This window comes from Chlorocebus sabaeus, chromosome 13 (genome assembly GCF_047675955.1).
Source record: "Chlorocebus sabaeus isolate Y175 chromosome 13, mChlSab1.0.hap1, whole genome shotgun sequence".
Classification (NCBI taxonomy): domain Eukaryota; kingdom Metazoa; phylum Chordata; class Mammalia; order Primates; family Cercopithecidae; genus Chlorocebus; species Chlorocebus sabaeus.
Window position 1 is genome coordinate 87,144,249 of NC_132916.1, and position 24,179 is coordinate 87,168,427.

The 24,179-nt window shown below is 39.1% G+C and overlaps 1 protein-coding gene across 2 annotated transcripts in view; it reads left to right on the forward strand.

The window, feature by feature from the left end:
• RNGTT (RNA guanylyltransferase and 5'-phosphatase) overlaps positions 1 to 24,179 on the forward strand; it is a 338,317-nt gene that overhangs the window by 12,443 nt on the left and 301,695 nt on the right. For both annotated transcript variants that reach the window (XM_008006573.3, XM_008006574.3), the window contains exons 2-4: positions 7,643 to 7,752; positions 18,810 to 18,913; positions 19,004 to 19,092. In XM_008006573.3, coding sequence (XP_008004764.1) covers positions 7,643 to 7,752; positions 18,810 to 18,913; positions 19,004 to 19,092 — 303 coding nt within the window. The remainder of the gene's footprint in view (positions 1 to 7,642; positions 7,753 to 18,809; positions 18,914 to 19,003; positions 19,093 to 24,179) is intronic.

Consider the following 24,179-nt stretch of genomic DNA (forward strand, 5'->3'; position numbering starts at 1 on the left):
TTTGAAATCAGACAGCACTGAAGTTTGCTGATTCTTCCCTTCATGAAAGATTTCTCTGTAGCATTTTAGCCATGGTAGAACTTTCTTTAGCCATGGCAGAACTTTCTTCGGGGTTGGAGTCAGTTCTCCCCAACCCTGCTGCTGCTTTATCAATTAAGTTTATGTAATATTCTAAATCCTTTATTGTCACTTCAGCAATATTCACATCTTCACTGGGGCCAGATTCCATATCAGGAAACCACTTTGCTTATTTGTAAGAAGCAACTCCTCATCTGTTAAAGTTTTATCATGAGATTGCAGCAATTTGGTCACATCTTCAGGCTCCACTTTAAAAAATGTTTGTATTGGCCAGGCGCGGTGGCTCACATCTGTAATCCCAGCAGTTTGGGAGGCTGAGGCGGGCAGATCACCTGAGGTCAGGAGTTTGAAACCAGCCTGGCCAACATGGTGAAACTGCATCTCTACTAAAAATATAAAAATTAGCTGGGCATGGTGGCAGGCGCCTGTAAACCCAGCTACTCATGAAGCTGAGGCAGGAGAATTGCTTGAACCTGAGAGGTGGAGGTTGCAGTGAGCCGAGGTCGCGCCACTGTATTCCAGCCTGGGCGACGCACTAAGACTCCGTCTCCAAACAAACAAACAAACAAACAGTTATTTGTTTATATTTTTTTGAGACAGGGTCTCACTGTGTCCTCCAGGCTGGAAAGCAATGGCATGATCCTGGCTCACTGCAGCCTCGAACTCCTGGGTTCAAGTGATTCTGCCACCCCAGCCTCCTGAGTAGCTGGGACTACAGGTGTGTGCTACTATGCCTGACTAACTTTCAGGCTGCACTTCTAGTTCTTCTGCTATTTCTACTACATCTGCAGTTACTCCACTGAAGTCTTGAACTCCTCAAAGTCATCCATGAGGGTTATAATAAACATTTCAAACTCCTGTTGTTGATATTTTGACGTTCTTCTATGAATCATGAATATTCTTAATGGCATCTAGAATGGTGAATCCTTTCCAGAAAATTTTTTATTTATTTTGCCCGATCCATCAGAGAAATTACTACATATGGCAGTTATAACCTTATGAAATGTATTTCTTAAATAATAAGACCTTTTTAGGGAACCCACTCTGTGAAGAAAAACAAAAATAATATAGGACTTGAAAATTGAAACTACCCCTTGATCCGTGGGCTGTTATGTTAGTAGGCATGGAACCAACATTAATCTCCCTGTACATTTCCATCAGAGCTCTTGGTTGCCTAGGTGCATAGTCAGTGAGCAGTAATATTTTGGAAGGAATCTTTTTTTCTGAGCAGTAAGTCTCAAGAGTGGGCTTCAAAAAATTCAGTAAAACATTCTGTAAACAGATGGGATGTCATCCAGACTTCTTGTTCATTGATAGAGCATAGACAGAGTAGATTTAGCATACTTCCTTAAGGGCCCTAGTATTTTCAGAATGGTAAATGAGCACTGGCTTCAACTTGAAGTTACCAGCTCCTGACAAGAAAGTCAGCCTGTCGTTTGAAGCTTTGAATCTAGGCATTGCCTTCTGTCTAGCTATGAAAGCCCTAGATGGCATTTTCTTCTGATAGAAGACTGTTTTTCTGTTGTTTAGTGTAGCCATGTTCGTCAAGTATCTTAGCTATATCTGCTGGATAATTTTCTATAGCTTCCATAACAGCACTTTACCTTGTACTTTTATGTTAGAGAGATGGCTTCTTTCCTTAAACCTTATGAATCAACCTCTGCTAGCTTCAGATTTTTCTTCTGCAGCTTCCTTACCTCTCTCAGCCTTCGTAGAATTGAAGGAAATTGTTGCCTTGGTCTGGATTAGGCTTTGGCTTAAGTGGAAATGTTGTGGCTGGTTTGATCTATTCAGACCACTGAAATTTTCTCCATATCAGCAATAAGACTGTTTTGCTTTCGGCCAGGCATGGTGGCTTACACCTGTAATCCCGGCACTTTGGGAGGCTGAGGCATGTGAATCACGAGGTCAGGAGTTTGAGACCAGCCTGGCGAATATGGTGAAACCCCGTCTCTACTAAAAATACAAAAAAATTAGCTGGGCGTGGTGGCGTACACCTGTAGTCCCAGCTACTCAAGAGGCTGAGGCAGGAGAATCGCTTGAACCTGGGAGGCACATGGAGGTTGCAGTGAGCCAAGGTCACGCCACTGACTCCAGCTTGGTGACAGAGCGAGAGTCCGTCTTAAAAAAGAAAAAAAAGACTGGTTATTTCGCTTTCTTATCATTTGTGTGTTCACTGGAGTAGCACTTGTAACATCCTCCGCGAATTTTTCCTTTTCATTTACAACTTGGCTAACTGGTGCAAGAGGCCTAGCTTTTGGCGTATCTGGGCTTTCAGTGTACCTTCTTCACTGAACTTAATAATTTCTAGTTTTTGATTTAATTGAGAGACATATGATTCTTCATTGCACTTGAACACTTGGAGGACATTGTAGGGTTATTAATTGACCTAATTTCAATATTATTGTGTCTCAGGAAATAGGGAGGCTTAAGGAGAGGGAGGGAGATGGGGAATGGCTGCTTGGGGGAGCAGTGAAAACATGTACAGCATTGATTTAGTAAGTTTGCCATTTTATGGGTGTCATTCATGGCACCCCAAAACAATTACAGTTGTAACATCAGAGATCACTGATCATAGATCACTGTAACAAATATAATAATAATCAAAAAGCTTGAACTGTTATGGAAGTTAGTTCCACAAAATGTGGCACAGACACAAAACGAGCACATACTGTTGGATAAATTATGGTGCTGGACTTGATTGACAAAAGGTTGCCACAGACCTTCAGTTTATTAAAAAAGGCAGTATCTGTGAAGTGCAGTAAAGCAAAGTATGCCTGTAATACTAGTTCCTCTCATAAACAACTGCCCAAAACTCAGGAGTTCCAATCAAATTCTATTTCTTGCTCATATCAGAATGTGTTGTATTGGGCAACTTTCCCAGGCTACTCTTCTCTGATTAGCAACTTGCTAGGCTCTTTCTGTCTTGTGATGCTGTCATCTTAAACACGTGACTTCTAAAGTTGCCATGAAAATGGAGGAGCAAGCATGGGTGATCTCTCAGGGGGTTTTTGGCCAGCCTTGGTAGTTGTATAGTTAACTTTGGCCCGTATCCCGTTGGCCAGAATCCAGAACATGGCCCTCACCCAACTACAAGAGAAACTTAGAAAGCTAGTCTTTCATTGTGTCCTGGAAGAAGAAAGTAATTGAATGTGACCAACAGATAGTGTCATTTCTACCATGGCAATAGATAAAACTTCTCCCAGGCAGAGACCGTAGAGAGAGTAGAGAAGGTCCACAAAGGAACCCCTAGAAACCTGACATTTATGAGTTGGTTAAAGAAAAAAGAGGGAACAAAGGAGTTGAGGACGAATAGCTAGAAATTGAGGGAGCTGTGAGGTGGGTGATTGAAACTAACAGGAGTTTGGGTGTCATGGAAGGCAGAAGAGTTTTTCAAGAAGGAGGGAGTTGCCGGATACGTGAAATGCTGCTGAAATGTTAAGATACCAGAAAAGTTGGTAAAATCTGTTGGTGACTGTGACAAGTATTTTCAGTGGCAATGTGGGATCAGAGGCCAGATTGGAGTGGATTAATGAGCTACTTTGTTGCAAGTCTCTTAGAGAGTTGTAGGAGATTGCTGAGGAATATGTGTAGATGGCTCTGAGACCTGTTTAAGAGGCTAATTGCTACCTTTCCTACCTTTCGGATAGAGTGATCAAAAGAGTGGGCATAGAGTGGGCAAAAGGAATGATCATAAGTGACTTGAGAATGGCCAACTGGCTGAGGAGGAGGCAGGGGCTGGAACGTGGAAGATGTAGAACTATCTTCATTAACCCATCTACCAAGGCTATGGATGGGCCTTAGTCATATCAGCAGATGCTGCTGGGATGGAAACTAATGATGCCCGAAGACCAGATGCAATACAGTTCAGTTTACTGGAAGCAAGAGAGGAAAAAGATGGTGTACAAAATAGCAGTTGCTACCCTTTCCCCCAGTTCCAGGGTCTTTACCTTTGAGGAATGTAATCACATCCAGGAGGAGAGTCCTGATTTGACTGTGGGCTATCTTGAATGGGAGCTCAAAAGCTAAATTATGCACAGTTATAGAGAAGTAAAGTCTACACTTCTGCTGACACACGTATACATAAATGAATTGGAGGTAATGAAGTAAAGATAGGAGTATGTGTATTAAACTTTTTAAAAAGTGCGGTTATGATGAGGAGTTAAAATGAAGCATAAGTTGGGGGATAAGGGAGAGTTTAGGGCTTGTTTAAATGCTGATGGGAATGAGCCAGCAGATGTCTGAGATCTGAAGATGTTGGGGGTGAGGGTTGAGAGAAGAAGAAAGGGTTGATTGATGGCCCTTGAAAGGTAAGATGGTAAGGAAATCTTGAGCAGAAGGGAAGATTTTTAATGGGAGGAGGAGTATGGGCTCAGATACAGAAAGGTTTATAGATTAAGTGCAAAGACAAGGCAAGTGTCTGCCTAATGGTGGAGAGGCATTGTTGAATAGCAGTTTCATTCATGGGCTCTACATCCATAGTCTTCATTTGAATCACTGTTTTTACTATTTATTAGTGGTGTGACATGCGGCAAGTTGCTTAATTGCTCTTGCTTTGTTCTCCTCATCTGTAAAATGAGGAATAATAACAATACTTATTGTTAGGAGTAAATGAATGAATTATGTACAATATTTTAAACAGTGTCTGGCATGTGGTAAACACACAATTAGCTTTAATTATTATGGCTTCTTTTTTTTTTTTTTTTTCTTTTCAGTGAAGTCTAACTTAAAGTTGTCAGTTGAAAAGGGGATGTTTTAGGAATGAGGAAAAAATGTAAAATATTTATCATAAGGGATAGTGGTGTGTGGTAGGACTGCCTTTAATATTGGTGATTATGAAGTATAGTGTCACCCATCTTTTGTGCTGTGAGATTTGCCCTAGGAGGCCTCAGCTACATATGTGTAGGCACAAAGAAGTTAGGTGGTTGGGTTCATTGAGGTCTGGATTTTTCTCAGGTGAGTGTGACTGGGTAATGGGGGCAGAGCAAGGAGGTTAAGGGTGTTTACAGAGGACTAATTATGATGATCTACTGTGGACTCTGATGTTGGATAAGAAGGAAAGGGAACCCTGAAAGAGCTGATGGAAATAGGATTGGACCTCTGAGAGTAAGTAAGTAGTAAGAGGGAGAGAAAGTCTGATGGGATGAATCTTCTTATTTATTTATTTTTTATGTTTATTGTTTATGGTTTATATTTTCCCAATAGAATATAAAACTATGAGGGCAGCAGGGTTTTTCTGGTTTTTGTTTGTTTGTTTTTTTCCTTTTCACTAATGTAATCCATGTGCCTGTAACAATGCCTGGTACATAGTAGATACCCACTATGTATCTGTTAAACTAAATGAAGTAAAAGAAACCTAACTCAGATGATGGTGGAGGTGGTGAGAAGTGGTCAGATTTTGGATGTATTTTGAAGGTGGAGCTGCAGGATTTGCTGATGGATTGGATGTCAGGTGTGAGAAAAGGAGAATAGTCAAGGATAACCTAAAAGGTTTTGGTCTTGGGCTGCTAAAAGAATGATGTTACCATTTGCTGAGATAGGGAAGAGCATGAAAGGAGCAGGTTTTAGAGTTTGAATATTAAGAGATGAGATTTGGATATCAAATCTGAGACATCTGTTAGGCATAAAGTAGAGGCTCAGTAGGCAGTTGATATCCATCTAGAGTTAAGGGAGCGATTTGAGCTGGAGATATAAATTTGTAAGTCATTAGCACATTGATGACTTTTAAAGCCATGAGACTAGATGAGACACCAAGGGAGTGAATGAAAATATGAAAGAGATCCAAGGATTGAGTCCTGAGACAAAACATAGAGGAGTCAGGGTGATGAGGGGGAGCCACTAAAGATGACTGAGAAGGAGAGGCCAGAGAGCTAGAAGGAAAACCAGGAGGATATAATAGTATTCTAGAAGTCACATGAAAAAATGGTTCACGAATTCCCTCTTTCATCAAAAAGTGATCAGTTTTTCTTCTGTTGCTGAGAGCTTAAGGTGAGAACTGAGAGTTGACCATTTGATTTAGCAACGTGAAGGTTATGGGTGGTTTTGATTTTACAGAAAACAAAATCTTAAAAAATTATTTTTTTTTCATGAAATTTAGTTTAAAGTCTTTGGACAAATGTTAAGACTTCACTTAGGTAGATAATATTGTTTTTAATGTGTTTGGAAATACAAGGCCAGGCTCAGTGGCTCATGCCTATAATCCCAGCATTTTGGGAGGCCGTGGTGGGCGAATTGCTTGAGTTTAGGAGTTGGAGACCAGCCTGGGCAACATGATGAAACCTCATCTCTACAAAAAATACAAACAATTAGCTGAGTGTGGTGGTGTGCGCCTGTAGTCCCAGCTACTGGGGTTGCTAAGGTGGAAGGATCGCCTGAGCCCAGGAGGTTGAGGCTGCAGGGGCTGACATCACGCCACTGCACTCCAGCCTGGGCAACAGAGTGATACCCTGTCTCAAAAAGTAATACATATACATAGATCAGTTAAAATAAGTTTTTAAAAAATTGGTTATATGAAGTGACTTCCTCTATGCTATACTGTCATTCAGAAAAAAAGGTAAAAAAAAAATCAGTCTTTCTAGCTGAAATAACCACTGATAGTTGTTTGAAGGAAGATTTTGGTTAGCATTCTCTCAGAATGATGTCATGTTCTAGCATGATCTTTATCCTGAGATATAGAATAAGGTCTACAACCTTTTAGTATCAGGTTGGAGAAAGTTCCAACCTGATAATAAAAACCATATAGGGCATGTAATCCCAGCACTTTGGGAGGCTGAGGTGGGTGGATTGCTTGAGCCCAGGAGTTTGAGACTAGCCTGGACAATATAGTGAGACCCTGTCAACCCGCTCCCCCCAGCAAAAAAATTAGCTGAGTATGGTGGCATGCACCTGCAGTCCCAGCTACTTGGGAGGCTTAGGCAGGAAGATTGCTTATATTTTTAAGGGTTTTAAATTAATAACTTTTAATGTAGTGGTATAGAACTTAGAGTTTTAATGGAAGTTCTATTCACTGGTAATTTTTCTTTTGCTGTTATATTTGATTGTCAATTTTAATAATTTTTTTGTCCTTAAAAGATATAGGGTAGTGTCTTTTAAAAGTACAGTTTAAATTGAGAGTACTTTATGAACACTTGCATTTTTAGATTGCTTTTCCATTTAAAATGTTTTAAGAGGCTGGATGTGGTGGCTCACGCCTGTAATTCCAGCACTTTGGGAGGCCGAGGCAGGTGGATTGCTTGAGCCCAGTAGTTCGAGACCAGCCTGGGCAACATGGTGAAACCCTGTCTCTACTAAAAACACAAAAATTAGCCGGGCTTGGGTGGTACACACCTGTAATCCCAGCTACTTGGGAGGCTGAAGCAAGATAATCACTTGAACTCGGGAGGCAGAGGTTTCAGTGAGCCGAAATTGCACCACTGCACTCTATCCTGGAGGACAGAATGACACTTGGTCTCAAAAAAAAGAAAAAAAAAGTTTTAAGAAGGTAATATTCGAGAATTGTTAATTATAGAAATTTAATCTGAAACATTTCCTTTAATGGAAATTATTACCTATCTTTGTTGTTTAGGAAGATTCTTACCTCTGAAGACAATGTTAGGACCAAGATATGATAGTCAAGTTGCTGAAGAAAATCGGTTCCATCCCAGCATGCTCTCAAATTACCTAAAGAGCCTAAAGGTAAGAAACAAAACTTCTTTTTGTCACTGATTTAATATACTTTGTTCACTCTTATTCTTCAGGTGACTTTTAAAAAAATCTTATTAATTAAAATAATTAATAGACTCAAGGGAAGTTGCAGTAATTGTACATAGAATTCTGTGAACCCTTCTCCCAGCTTCTCACAATGGTGTCATTTTATATAATTGTAGTGCAATATCAAAAGCAGGAAATTGACATTGATACAGTACTGCTAACTGATTTCTGATCTTACTTTTTATGTGCATTTGTGTGTGTGTGTAGTTCAGGACAGTTTGATCTCATCTGTAAATTCATGGTGGTGGTTATAGAACTGCTGCATCTCCACAAAGAAATTCCCTCATGCTACCTCTTTATAGCCAGACTCTCTCCTCAGCCCTGTCCCTGTACTCTGGCAGCTGCTCATCTGTTCTCCACGTGTAGTTTTTCCATTTAAGAGAATGCCCACCTGACGTCCCGGCCCCCAGCAAAACTTAACTATAGCCTCCACTAACAACCATACCCTAAGCTACCAAGGAAACTGACTCTGTTTACAGCTGAAGAAACCATACAGAGACTACACTACTGCATGCATCCACAATCATAGCCAAAGTGCTCTACCCAAGCAACACCACAGATATATCTTCAGGAAAAAGTCCTTCCCTACAAAAACTAATTCCAAAAATTGGGACTGGGGCTGGGCGCCGTGGCTCATGACTGTAATCCCAACACTTTGGGATGCTGAGGCAGGTGGATCACTTGAGGATAAGTGTTTGAGACTAGCCTGACCAACATGGCAAAACCCTGTATCCACTAAAAATACAAAAATTAGCCAGGCATTTTGGTGTGCACTTGTAATTCCAGCATACTTAGGAGGCTGAGGCACAAGAATCGCTCGAACCTGGGAAGCAGAGGTTGCAGTGAGCTGAGATCACACCAGTGCACTCAAACCCAGGCAATAGAGCGAGACTCTATCTCAAAAAAAAAAAAAAAAAAAGAAAAAGAAAAACTGGGGCTAGGAGAGTGGCTCATGCTTGTAATCTCAGCACTTTCGGAGACTGAGGCAGGAGGATCGCTTCAGGCCAGGAGTTTGAGACCAGTGTGGGCAGCATAGGGAGACCCTGTCTCTACAAAATATTAAAAATTAGCCGGGCATGGTGGTGTGTGCCTGTAGTCCCAGCTACTTGGGAGGCTGAGGTGGGAGGATCACTTAAACCCAGGAGGTTGAGGCTGTAGTGAGCCATGATCATTCACTGTAGCCTGGGCGATAGTGAGACCACGTCAAAAAAAAAAAGGAGAAGTGAGTGTTACACCAGATGTGCAGATGTCAATGTAAGGACATGGGAAACATGAAAGAACAAGAAATATGGCACCTCCAAAGCAACACAATAATCCTTCAGCAGCAGATAAAAAATTCATAATCCGTCAGCAGCATAATAAAAAAACTTCATGAAGTGGTGGACAGATAATTCAAAATTTTGATACTAAGGAAGCTCTGTGTAAGAAAGAAGAGAATATTGAAAAGCAATACAGAATACTGAAAAGCAATACAAATCAGAAAAACGATTCAGGGTATGAATGAGAAGTTTACCATAGATAGATATCAGAAATCCAAACACATTCAGGAACTGAAGAATTTATTGAATGAAATAGAAAATAGAACGAAAGCTTCAATAGAAGAAATAATCTCAGAACTTAAAGATAGGTCTTTGGAAATAACCCAGTCAGACAAGAATAAAGATAAAAGGCTAAAATAGAATGAGCAAAGCCTTCATGAGATATATGACACCAGAAAGTGACCAGATATTCAAATTTTTGGTGTTCCAGAAGATGAAGAGAAAACAAAAGGGTTAGAAAACCTATTTAATGAAATAATAGATGAAAACTTTCTAAGTTTAACGAGGTTTAGACATCCAGGAGAATCAAAGATCCCCAAAAGATAACATCTAAAAAGTTCTTCTCCACAAGACATTATAATCAAACTGTCAAAAGTCAAAGAGAAAATTCAAAAAACATTAAGAGTGTCTAGTCATTTATAAGAGAGCCCCCATTAGACTAATAGTGGACTTCACAGCAAAAACCTTACAGAACAAGAGAGAGCAGAGGATATATTCAAAGTTCTGAAAGAAAATGCCTACCACCCGAGGATACCATACCCAGTGAAGTTATTTTTTCTTCATAAATGAAGGAGAAATAAAGTCTTTCCCAGACAAGCAAAAGCTGAGGGAATTCACCACCACTAGACTGGTCCTGTAAGAAATGCTTTAGAGAGTCCTGTACCTGAAATTGAAAGACTAGTAACTATCATCATGAAAACACAAAAATATAAATAAAAACCACTGACAGAGCAAACACATCAACAATGAAGGGGAAAACCTCAAATGTTACTACTACACAATACCACCAAACCGCAAAGATAAAACAATAAGAGAGAAAGAAAGGACAAAGAATATGCAAAACAACCAGAAATAAATTAATAAAATGACAGGAATAAGCCTTAACATATTAATAATAACCTTGAATGTAAGTGGATTACACTTCCCCTTTAAAAGATGTAAACTGGCTGAATGGATATAGAAACATGACCTATCCATATGCTGCCTACAAGAAACTCATCTCAACTGTAAAGACACACATAAACTGAAAGTAAAGGGGTGGAAAAAGTATTCCATGCAAATGGAAACCAAAGGTGAGCAGGAGTAGCTAAACTTATATCAGATAAAGCAGACTTTAAGTCAAAAACAGTAAAAGGAGATAAAGAAGGTCATTATATAATGATAAAAGGATCAGTTTAGCAAGAGGATATAACAATTCTAAACATATATGCACTCAACATCAGAGTACCTAGATATATAAAGCAAATATTATTAGATCTAAAGGGAGATATAGTCTCCCATACAATAGTAGTTGGAGACTTCAACACCCCACTGTCATCGTTAGACAGATCGTCTAGACAGAAAATTAACAAACATTGGACTAAATGGACCTAACAGACATTGACAGAACATTTCATCCAGTAGCCACAGAATACCCATTTTTCTCATGAAGAAATGGAACATTCTCTAGGATAGACCATATGTTAGGACATAAAACAAGCCTTAACAAATAAAAAAGTCAAAATCATATCGCATACCTTCTCAGACCACAATGGTAGCAAAGCTAGAAGTCAATAATAAGGGACTTTGGAAATTGTACAAATACATGGAAATCAAACAACATGCTCCCGAATGACCATTTCGTTAAGGAAGAAATTAAGGTGGAAATAAACCTCTTGAAACACATGAAAATTGAAACACGACATACCAAAACCGAAGAAGTATAACAAAAGCAGTGCTAAGAAGGAAGTTTATAGCGTAAGTGCCTACATCAAAAAGGCAGAAGGATTCAGATAAATAATAATACACCACAAGGAACTAGAAAAGCAAGAACAAACCAAAAATCAGTAGAAGGAAAGAAATAATAAAGATCAGAGCAGAACTAAGCAAAATAGACACTAAAAAAAATGCAAAGAATCAACAAAATGAAAAGTTGGTTTTTTTGAAAGGATAAACCAAATCAATAAATCCCTTCCTAGACCAACCAAGAAAAATGAGAGAAGACTCAAGTAAACTAAATCAGAAATGTGAAAGATAATATTGCAGTTGATATCACAGAAATACAAAAGATCATCAGATACTTTTTTTTTTTTTTGAGATGGAGTTTTCCTCTTGTTGCCCAGGCTGGAGTACAATGGTGGGATCTCAGTTCACTGCAACCTCTGTCTCCCAGGTTCAAGAGATTCTCCTACCTCAGCCTCCTGATTAGCTGAGATTACAGGCATGCGCCACTGTGCCTGGCTAATTTTTTGTATTTTGTACTTGAGACAGGGTTTCTCCATGGTGGTCAGGCTGGTCCCGAACTCCCAACCTCAGGTGATCTGCCTGCCTCAGCCTCCTAAAGTGTTGGGATTACAGGCGTGAGCCACTGTGCCCGGCCCATTAGAGACTATTATGAACAACTATACACTAACTGGAAAACCTGGCAGAAGTGGATAAGTTCCTAGATATATACAACCTACCAAGATTGAATCAGGAAGAAATAGAAAAGCTGAGCAGACCAATAACAGGTAGGGAGATTTAATCAGTAATAAAACATTTCCCAACAAAAAGTCCAGGGTCAGATGGCTTCACCACCAAATTCTACCAAACTTTTAAGGAAGAACTAACACCAATCCTCAAATAATCCTCAAAAAATTGAAGAGGAGGGAATTCTAGCTCATTCTGTAAAGCTAACATTATGTTTATACCAAAACCACAACGAAAAGAGAAAACAGGCCAGTATCTCTGATGCAATGATGGTTCAGCATATGCAAATCAATAAATGTGATACTTTACATCAGTAGAATGAAGGACAAACACCATGCGATCATCTCAATAGAGTCAGATAAAGCATTTGATAAGAACCAACATCCCTTCATGATAAAAACTCTCAACAAACTAGGCATAGAGGGAACATACGTCAACATAATAAAGGCCATATATGACAAGCCTACAGCTAACATCATACCGATTGGGGAAAAGCTTTCAGCTTTTGCCCAGAGAATTAGAACCAGACGAGGATGTCCACTTATTCATCATGGTACTGGAAGTACTATCTAGAGCAGTCAGGCAAGAGAAAGAAATAAAAGGCATCCAAATTGGAAAAGAAGTCAAATTGTCCCTCATTGCTGATGATATAATCTTAAATCTAGAAAAACGTAATGACTCCACCAGAAAACAGATCTGATGAGAAATTCAGTAAAGTTGCAGGATACAGAATCAACATACAGACTGGGCAGCAGGTCACACCCCTGTAGTCAAAGCGCTTTGGGAGGCTGAGGTGGGAGGATTGCTTGAGGCTAAGAGTTCAAGAACAGACTGAACCCCAAAGCGAGACCCCATCTCTACAAAATACTTTTTAAAAATGTTAAAGTTGTCCAGGCACAATGGTGCGTTCTTCTAGTTCCAGCTACACAGGAGGCTGAAGTGGGAGGATCACTTGAACCCAGGTGTTCCAGGCTGTGGTGAACCATGATTGAGCCACTGCACTTCAACTTGGGCAAAAGAGTGAGACCCTGGCTTTGAAAGAAACAAAAAAGAGAAAACAACATACAGAAATCAGTAGTGTTTCTGTATGCTGATACTGAACTAGATGAGAAAAAAATCAAGAAGGCAATCCCATTTATAATAGCTCCAAAAAGGGTAAAATACTCAAGAATAAATTTAACCAAGAAAGTGAACGATCTTTACAAGGAAAACTAGAACAGTGATGAAAGAAATTGAATGGGACACAAACAAATAGAAAGACCTCCATACCCATGGATTGGAATAATTAATACCATTAAAATGACCATACTTTCCAAAGCAATCTGCATATTCAGTGCAATTCCTATAAAAAAAACCAATGACATTTTTCATAGAAATAGAAAAAACTCCTTTTTTAGTTTGTTAAAACATTTTTTTTTAAAAAAATGGGGTTTCACTGTATTATCTAGGCTGGTCTTCAACTCCTGGGCTCAAGCAGTTCTCCCACCTTGGCCTCCCAAAGTGCTAGGATTACATGCATGAGACACTGCACCCCACCAGAATCCTAACATTTATATGGAACCTGAAATGACCCTGAATAACCAAAGCAATCTTGAGCGAAAGGAGCAAAGCTGTGGGCATCACACTACTTTACAACATATTACAAGGCTATAGTAACCAAAACAGCATGGTAGTGGTATAAAAACAGACTAATGGAACAGAATAGAGAATCCAGAAATAAATGCACGCATTTACAGCCAGCTGATTTAAACAAAGGCATCAAGAACATGCACTGGGGACAGGACACTCTCTTTAATAGATGGTGTTGGGAAAATTGGATATCCATATACAGAAGAATAACTGGACCTTTATCTCTCACCATACACAAAATCAACTCAAGATGGATTAAAGACTTTAAATGTAAGACCTGAAAGCGTAAAACAGTAGTTTTGAGAAGAAAGCATAGGGAAAGCACTATAGGACATTGGTTTAGTAACAGTGTTATGGCTAAGACCTCAAAAACACAACTAAAACAACAGTAGACAAATGGAATGATAGGAAACCAGAAAGCATCTGTGCTGGGTGCAGTGGGCAGTGGCTCACATCTGTAATCCTAGCACTTTGGGAGGCCAAGGTAGGAGGATTGCTTGAGCCCAGGAATTGGAGAACAGCCCGGGCAACAGAGTGAGACCTCATTTCTTGGTGGCACATACCTGTGGTCCCAGCTACTTGGGAGGCTGAGGCAGGATGACTGCTTGAGCCCAGTAGGTCAAGGCTGCAGTGATTTACATTCACACCACGGTACTCCAGCCTGGGCAGTGAGTGAGACTCTGTCTCAAAAAATAAAATTAAAAAAAAAAAAAAAGCTTCTGCACAGCAAAGGAAACAACAGAGTGAAATAACAACCTATTTAATAGGAGAATATATTTGCAAACTATTCTTCTGAGGGATTAGTATCCAGAATATACAAAGAACTGGACACAACAGGAAAAAAAATCCCATTAAAAAGTGGGCAAAGATGTGAATAGACATTTCTTAGAAGAAGACATACAAATGGCCAACAGATATATGAAAAAATGCTAAAAACATGCTCAACATTACTAAACATCAGGAAAATGCAAATCCAAACCACAGTGAAATATCATCTTGCACCAGTTAGAATGGCTATTTGTGACCAGGTACACTGGCTCATGTCTGTAATCCTAGTACTTTGGGAAACTGAGATAGATGGGAAGCTTACTTGAGGCCAGGAATTTGAGACTAGCCTTGATAACGTAACTAGACATCATCTTTAAAAAAATTTAAAAATTAGCCAGGCTTGAGGTACATTCCTACCATCTTACCTACTCAGGAGACTGAGGTGGAGGGATCCTTTGACCCCAGAAGATTGAAGTTACAGTGGTGAGCTATGATTGTGCTACTGCACTCCATCCTGGGTGGCAGAGCAAAACCCTGTCTCTCTCAAACAAGCAAACAAACAAAACAACAAAACTATTATAAAGACAAAAACCCACAGATGCTGGCAAGGATGTGTGGGAACTCTTATATGTTGAGGGAACTCTTATATGTTGTTGATTGGAATGTAAATTAGTGCAGCCACCATGGAAAACAGTATGGACATTTTTCAGAAAACTAAAGTAGAACTGCTATACAATCTAGCAGTTTCACTACTGAGTATGTACCCAAAGGAACAGAAATAATTATATCAAAGGGATACATACCTGCACTTGCATATTTATTGCAGCACTGTTGACAATAGCAAAGGTATGGAATCAACCTAAGTGTCCATCAGTGGATGAATGGATAAAGAAAATGTGGCATATATACACAATGGAATACTATGCAGCCATGAAGAAGAATGAAATTGTCATTTGCAACACATGGGTGGAACTCGAGGTCATTATGTTAAGTGAAATGAGCCAGACACAGAAAGACAAATTTCACATTTTCACTCCTGTGGGAGCCAAAAAAGTTCATCTCACATCTGTAGTCCTAGAACTTGGGAGGCTGAGATGAAAGGATCACTTGAACCCAGGAGTTTGAGGTTACCATGAGCTGTGATTGTGCTACTACATTCCAGCCTGGGCAACAGAACGAGACCCTATCTCTTAAAAAAAAAATTGATCTCATGGAAATAGAGAGTAGAATGATAGATGATAGATATCAGAGGGTGGGAAGGGTGTGTGGGCAGGAGGGGCGTGGTGAATGGAGGTTGGTTAGTGCAAACATATAGTTAGATATAATGTATAAATTCTTATTTTCGGTAGCAGGGTAAGGTGAATGTTGTTAGCAATGATTGTATTGTGTATTTCCAAGTAGCTAGAAGAGAGAACTTGAAATACTCTTTAACACATAGAAATGATAAATACTCAAGGTGATGGATACTCCAGATACCCTGATTTCATCATTACACATTACATGCAGTAACAAAATATCACATATACCCCATAAATACATAAAATATATCAATTAAAGTAAGTGCAGATTGTTTCTCTTGCCTTTTTTTTTTTTTTTCCCCTGTGGCGACCCAAGGGGGAAAGAGGGAGGGAGCGGAAACTCAAGGATTAAAGTGGAGAAAGCGTGGCTTTTTCATCCTGGCTAACACAGTGAAACCCCGTCTCTACTAAAAATACAAAAAGAAATTAGCCGGGCGTGGTGGAGGGCGCCTTCCCAGCTGCTCGGGAGGCTGAGGCAGGAGAATGGCGTGAATCCGGAAGGCGGAGCTTGCAGTGAGCCGAGATCTTGCCACTGCACTCCAGCCTGGGCGGTTTCAAAAAAAAAAAAAAAAAGGTAAGAGGGGCTTTTGGAGGAAAGTTGGGGTGCTGATAGGAGAGAAAATAAAGATAAATACCAAGCAGGAAAATTTGGGGATTGAAACAACCATCAACCTATGTGGTATAAATTGTCTTCTTTTTTATATTAGAGTATATGCTTCAGAATGAGGTGGAAGATGTATGAATTTACTACTACTTTTTCTAGCCTCAGTATTGGTGTGCATTTGTTAGTGAGACTGCCTTGCTGGCTGATTGTGATTCTAGGTTTTAAAGATTTTTTATACTTAAGGCCCCTGAACGCAAATCAACTTCTTCAGCTAGTGCTCAACAGAAGAAATAATGATTTTTGTTCCAATCCAGAAAGAAACATTGGCTATGATCGACTTATTGAGATGGGATTAAGCCTCCGGTAATAAGCATATGGCCATGTATACTGTTCTTCAATGGTTATTTAAGGAATTTATGAGAGAATTTTGACTATACGTACTTTTTTACCCTATGTGTTAGAATTTAACTGCCCAAGGTGTGATTCTTAGTCATCACATGGTACCTAGAAATCATGATAATGATTTTTGTCATTTAAGAAATAGACAATACGTTCACTTATTTCAAAAATCCAAAAGTTTTGAAAGGTTGGTGTCATGAAGTCTCCCTCTCACTGTTGCTCTCTATCTGCCTAGTCCCTCATCACATACCACACAGGTTCCAATGTTTTTAGGTTTTTTAATACATCCTTTCAAAATTTCTTTTTTTTTTTTTTTTTTTTTTTTTTTTGAGACGGAGTCTCTGTCGCCCCAGGCTGGAGCGCAGTGGCCGGATCTCAGCTCACTGCAAGCTCCGCCTCCCGGGTTCACGCCATTCTCCTGCCTCAGCCTCCCAAGTAGCTGGGACTACAGGCGCCTGCCACCTCGCCCGGCTAGTTTTTTGTATTTTTTAGTAGAGACGGGGTTTCACCGTGTTAGCCAGGATGGTCTCGATCTCCTGACCTCGTGATCCGCCCGTCTCGGCCTCCCAAAGTGCTGGGATTACAGGCTTGAGCCACCGCGCCCGGCCAAAATTTCTTTATGTGTATATAAGCAACAAAAAACACAGATTGCTATGTTCTCCCCTGCACACTCAAGTTAGCACATTATATATGCTGGTGTGAACCTTGCATTTCCAACTTAAGGGTATACTCTGAAGATCTTCATATATCAGCACACAGAACTTCTCTCTTTTTTTTTTTTTTTACAAATTTATAGTATTCCATTAAAGTATGTACAAGTTGAGCATCCCTCATCCAAAATTATAAAATCTGAATCTTTTTTAGCATCTACATGATGCCCAAAGGAAATGCTTATTGGAACATTACAGATTTTGGATTTTCGTATTAGGATTGCTCAACCTGTAAGTATAATGCAAATATTGAAAAATCTGAAATCCTAAACACTTCAAGTCCCAAGCATTTCAGTGTAGAGTCTTCTTACTGCTTTACTTGGATGGTTTCTTTATGAAACCGGAATATGTGTGCTGACATTTTGTGAAATTTACCAGCATGGGGTCATTTTTACTGCTTTTGTGTGTCTTCACTGTATTTCCCCCTTGCGATGCTTCTGCTTCCCTGTAATCTGTCCCATCTTCTCCAGATTTCTCAGCTCTTGTGTAGATGAGAGATAGGTCTGCCACTTTATGGTGAGCTCTTTCTTACCGGAAATGTACTTTTGTTGCCTTTTTTCTAAGATCTGCTGCTCCTAGGTCTGCTTCTCTTTTCTTCCTTTCCATATAGCTTCTACAGTGTTCTTAACTTTTTGGCGGAACTTAGACATTTTTTATGAATGTGTAGATTTTATGTGCCTTAGTTTTACAGAAAATGAAACTTTTTTTTTTTTTTAACAATGTACCTTGTTTTTATATGATAAGGAGAGGGAAATTTCTTATTTAATTTTTTAATCTTTTTTCACCCAAACACATGGTTTTTCAAGTGATCCTCTTGCCACGGCCTCTCAAAGTGCTAAGATTACAAGCATGAGCCACTGTGCCTGGCCAACATTTCTCTCCCATACTGCCATCTTCTTAATAAGATTGTTTCTATTTTTAACCTTGCTTCTTTTGAAAAAAACATAACTTGAGGCTTTAGTATATTTTCAGAAAATAGAAGAGTTGTTAATAACAAAGAAAGGGATACCTATATAATATATATAATGAGATAAGATATATATACACACACACACACACACCATATATCTGATATAAATGGTTTGTCTCATCTTTTAAGCCTGGGATATAAAATGGTATAGTCAGTAGATATTAACAGAGTTATTGGTAGTGGCTGCTTGGAAGACTGGGGTGGGTGATGTGTGCCTGGAGCATGAGTTGTGGTGTATTTCAGATAGGTGCTATTCCTGCTCTGGCCTCTTGTCTAATAAGTCATAGGTGCAGAGGTATATACAGCAAACACTAGAGAAAACTCTAGTGTTTTCTCTTTTGCATAGACTTTTGTGATATTGGCAGTAGAATTTGTTTTGCTTATATTCCTGTTCCTTCCTTAGTTTGGGAGTTAATTTATTTTATCAAGTGCCTGCTTAGTTTTAGTGTCTTGAATAAGACTTAGATAAGTGGTACTTTTATTATCAATTGCTCAAGGGCAAAGTACATACAAAATCTCCCTCAATGTAGTTGGATGAACTGTAGTATTGCCATTCAGTCAACTTATTTGGGAACAAAGTAAGTTACTAGTAAATCTGCCCCCCCCTTTTTTTTTTAGGTTAAAATGGGCTTATTGGTGGACCTGACAAATACTTCAAGGTTCTATGACAGAAATGACATAGAAAAAGAAGGAATCAAATATATAAAACTTCAGTGTAAAGGGTAAGTTATATATTGAGATTCTTTAATATTAAAACCTTTCATCACAATCTGTAATCTCTTTTTTCAAAAAAACTTTTTCTATATTACTAGACATGGTGAGTGCCCTACCACTGAGAATACCGAGACCTTTATTCGTCTGTGTGAGCGCTTTAATGAAAGAAATCCACCTGAACTTATAGGTATGTTTGGCTTTACTTTGCCACTGTTGAATATTTTATTCTGCAGTTAGGTTTCTGTTTTCTTGTTTGCAAATAAGTTGATATGACAGGTTTTTTTTCTGTTTTAAATAATGACCAAGTAGTATTTATTAAAATGAGAGATTGACTTTTGTGAATTATGTAATAAATGTATGTTCATAATTTTTACATTTTTCAAGATAAAGCCCTGATTTCCCCTCTTCAGGTGTCCTGTTGGGAAAGTCTGTCCTAAACACTACATATTTATTTTTTATACTTCTACATTTTATAATTTTATATTTTATACTGTATGTATTATTCTGAAACTTCATTTTTTTCATTCAGTATTTCTGAGAGCGATGTATGATGATGTAATTGTAATTTTTGCTGCTATATAGTATTCCATTATACAAATACACTATAGTTTATTCTCTTGTTGATGCACAATTCCTTCATCAGATTTTTATTGATTGCTACTCTATCTATGCCAGGCATAGGCTCTTGGAACACATCAGTGAAGAAAACAGAAAAAAAATCCTGCTCTTCCAGAGCTCATATTCTAGTGTGGGCTGGAGGCTGAGGGAAGGAGGGCAGGCAATAATAAATATAATACGTAAATTTTCATAAAATGGCAGTTACTGAAAATGACATTTGAGTTATGTTTAGGTTTTTTTTTTTTTTTTTTTTTTTTTTGCTTTTATAAACAATGCTGCTAGGAGTGGTCTTCTAGAATTTTTAAGGTTTGGTTTTAAATTTAATTTTTTTTTAATGAAAGAAAAATTAGTTTTTGAAACAAAGTCTTGCTATATCGCCAGGCTGGAGTGCAGTGGTGCAATCTTGGCTCACTGCAGCCTTGAACTCCTGGGCTCAAGTGGTCTTCTCTTCTCAGCTTCCTGAGTAGCTGGGATTACGGGCACACGCCACCATCCCCCGCTATTTATTTTTATTTTTATTTTTATTTCTTGTAGAGACAGGGTCTCACTATGTTGCCCAGGCTTGGTTTGAACTCCTGGTGTCAAGTAATCCTCTTGCTATGGCCTCTCAAAGTGCTGAGATTACAGGCATGAGCCACTGTGCCTGGCCAACTTTGATTCTCTGTTATTTGTGTTGGTATATGGTTTAAATTGAGGATGCAATTTAAAGTTTCCTTTTTTTTTTTTTTTTTTTTTTTTTTGAGATGGAGTCCCACTCTGTTGCCCAGGCTGGAGTGCAGTGGAGTGATCTTGGTTCATTGCAACCTCTGCCTCCCAGGTTCAAGCGATTCTCCCACCTCACTCAGTCCCCTGAGTAGCTGGGATTACAGGCGTACACCACCACACCCCGCTAATTTTTGTATTTTTGTATTTTTTTTTTTTTTGAGATGGAGTTTTGCTCTTATTCCCCAGGCTGGAGTGCAATGGCATACTCTCACTTTACCGCAACCTCTGCCTCCCGGGTTCAAGTGATCCTCTTGCCTCAGCCTCCCAAGTAGCTGGGATTACAGGCATGTGCCACCATGTCCGCCTAATTTTGTATTTTTAGTAGAGATGGGGTTTCTCCATGTTGGTCAGGATGGTCTTGAACTCCTGACCTCAGGTGATCTGCGCGCCTCAGCTTTCCGAAGTGCAGGGATTACAGGTGTGAGCTACCACGCCCAGCTTAAGTTTTGTATTTTTGGTAGAGATGGGGTTTCACCATGTTGGCCAGGCTGGTCTTGGACTCCTGGCCTTGGGTGATCTGCTTACCTGCCTGGGCCTCCCAAAGTGCTGGGATTACAGATGTGAACCACCGTGCCTGGCCAATTAAATGTTTTCTGCATAACCAGCCATTTGTTTCAGCATAGTTTATTGAGTAGTTCTTTCTCTTCTTAGAACTAGATGATGTAAATTAGCTTCATATATCTACTCTTTGAAAATATTTCCTATTCATCTCGTTTTAATTTTTTGGTAATGTTTTAAAACTTTTTTTAATCAATTTTTTTTATGTCTTGCTTGATTTTAAGTAGCTAATATTTTTCCTTATTTAGATAATTGACAGAAAAACTGTTAGAAAGTTTGGGAATATATTGAGAACATAAGATAAAAAAGAAGACATCAGCAACTTTCCTGGAAACAAGCAATAATTAGTTAGAAAATATGATTAGAAAATAGTCCCATTAATCTTAATAATATTGGCTATCACATATTGAACATTTCCTTCCTGCAAGTCTTTGTGTAAACCCTATCACACACATTGTCTCATTTTCTTTTCATAGCAGTTATATTAGGTAGATAGTATTATTATGTCCCTAAACTGAGACTTGGAAAAGTTAAGATTGCTGAAGGGTAACTCACACAGCTGGTAAGGGCTAGAACCTGGATTATATCCTAAGCAATCTGAGTTGCAAGTTCATGCTTAAAACTACCTCTCTCTTCTATAACAGAAGTACAAAACACCAAGGAATTGTTACTAATAAATGTAGATGGTCTTAAGGAAGAAAATGTATTTAAATATTAAAATAAACATGAAGAAATGGAGAGGCATTACTTGTTTCTCATTAATTTCAAAGTTTTAATGTTATTCCAACAAAAATCCCAATGAAAGTTAGGCAGAATTAATTTGAAATTAATTTGTAAAATCCCCCACCTCTATTAAGTCACTGAATATCACCAGGCACAGAAAAAAATAGTTTGGCAAATTAGACACACAAGATTATGAGCAAGAAAAATTTGAAAAACAAGAGTAATGAGGAGATTTTTTTTTCCAGTCATTAAATCATATGGTAAAGCAATGGAACCAACAGCAGTAGTTGCTGGTGGTAAAGGAGATGTTTTTAAATTAGAGAGGAAAGGTGTGATTTTTCACCAAATGGTGTTCCATTAGCCAACCACATAATAAGTGAATTTTAGGTGTATTAAATATTTTTAAAAGGATCAATAAGAATATAGGAGAAAATAGTCAATATTTATTTAATTCTGGAGTAAAGAAAGAAGGATATTCTATGTATATCACCAAAGACAGAATCCATAAATGAGTATTTTTCTTTTAGGAGTGCTCCTGGACTGCCTGCGTCAGAACCACCTGCAGATACTTGTTAGAAATGTATGTTTTAGGGCCTATCCTGGACCTACATAATCAAAATATTTAGGGATGAATGTTAGGAATCCAGATTTTTTTTTTTTTTTTTTTTTTAAAGAGACAGGGTCTTGCTATGGTGCCCGCTTGGAGTGCAGTGGCTATTAATAGGCATGATTATAGCATACTACAGCCTTGAACTCCTGGCCTCAATTGATCCTCCTGCCCTGGCCTCCTGAATTGCTAGGAGTACATGCACCACTGCACTTTTGCCAGGAATCTAGATTTTCAAAAGAAAAGTATTAGGTGTCTTTTATGCAGACTTAAATTTGAGAACTGCTGTTGGAATTTAAAGTGTGGTACCTATTAATGATGATAGTAACAGCTAGTTTTTTGTTTTTTGTTTTTTGTTTTGTTTTGTTTTGTTTTTTGAGGTAGGGCGTTGCTGTATCGCCCAGGCTAGAGTGCAGTGGTGTGACTTCGGCTCACTGCAACCTCTGTCTCCAGGGCTTAAGTGATTCTCCCACCTCAGCCTCCCAAGTAGCTGGGACCACAGGCATGCACCACCACACCCTGCTAATTTTTGTATTTTTTGTAGAGACACGGTTTTACCATGTTGCCCAGGTTGGACTTGAACTCCTGGGTTCAAGTGATCTACCCACGTTGGCCTCCCAAAATGCTGGGATTACAGGCGTGAACCCTTGTTTATTAATAAGCTAGTATTAATAAATGCTTATTATTTGCTCAATGGACTTGGGAAACTACAGATAAGGAAACTGAGTCTCAGAGAAGTTAAGTACTTTGCCCATGGTCATGCATCTAATAAGTAGTTGAGCCAGGTTTTTTCTTTTTTTTTTCTTGTCACTGCTATACTAACATGGATAAGCCAGGTTTTTAATCCAGTTTCTGGCTTTAACGTTGAAATCTGTAATTAGTTGCTATGCTGGTTTCTAGTTTCACATAAAAGTGAAACATTTTCGTGTTTAAAAAAAAAACAAAAACAACAGGTGGGTGTAGTGGCTCACTCTTGTTATCTCAGCACTTTGGGAGGCCAAAATGGGAGGATCACTTGAAGTCAGGGGTTTGAGACCATCCTGGATAACAAAGTGAGAACCTGTCTCTGTAAATAAAAAAATTAGCTAAGTGCAGCAGTGTACTCCTGTAGTCCCTTAAGAGGCTGAGGTGGGAGGACTGCTTGAACCCAGGAGTTTGAGGCTGTAGTGAGGTATGATCACACCTGCACTCCAGCTTGGGCAGTAGAGTGAGACTCTGTCTCTTAAAAAGAAAAAAATTGGAGAGGAAAATGTTTGAGGGCAAAGAAAAAAACAAAACATAAAACAACAACAAAAGACACAACAGAAGGAAGGCAAAAAGATGTTGGACAAATTGGGGTCTGGCTTGGTGGCACATACCTGTAATCCCAGCTACTTGAGAGGCTGAGGCAGGAGGATTGCTTGAGCCCAGGAGTTTGAGACTGGTCTGGGCAACATAGCAAAAATTCTGTCTTGAAAAAAGATTTTGACAAATTTGGAAAAATATCTGAAGCATATGTGACATAAAAAACTCATAATCTTATTTATGAAGATATCTTATACAACAGTAGGTGAAAGAGGCATTCCTTAATAGAAAATTATGGAAAACAATGAAAGAGCAATTTACAGAATATGAAATACAAGAAACCAAGAAACATGAAAAAATTGTTCTCACTTGCTAATGAGATACAAATTAAAATACATGCTGTTAGCTGTACTCCACATCAAATTGGCAAAGATTTAAAAAATTATATTTCTGAGAGCTCCAGGGGGACTTTGCCCTGCACCAGCTGGGAGTGGTGTCAGTTCAGTTCCGGATTGAACAAGGCCCTTGCACGTGGCATGTTGGGGGCCCAGCCTGAAGTTCTTGTCACTTCCTCATGCGAAGCCAACCAGCCATCACTATCCTGGGTGGAGCCCCACAGCATTCAGGTGGCCCTTGGCCACCCCTCCTCAGGGCCTCCCGGATAACTGAGTACCCCTCCCGGTGGCTTCCCCTTCCCCTCCCTGGGGCTGCCAGGGGCA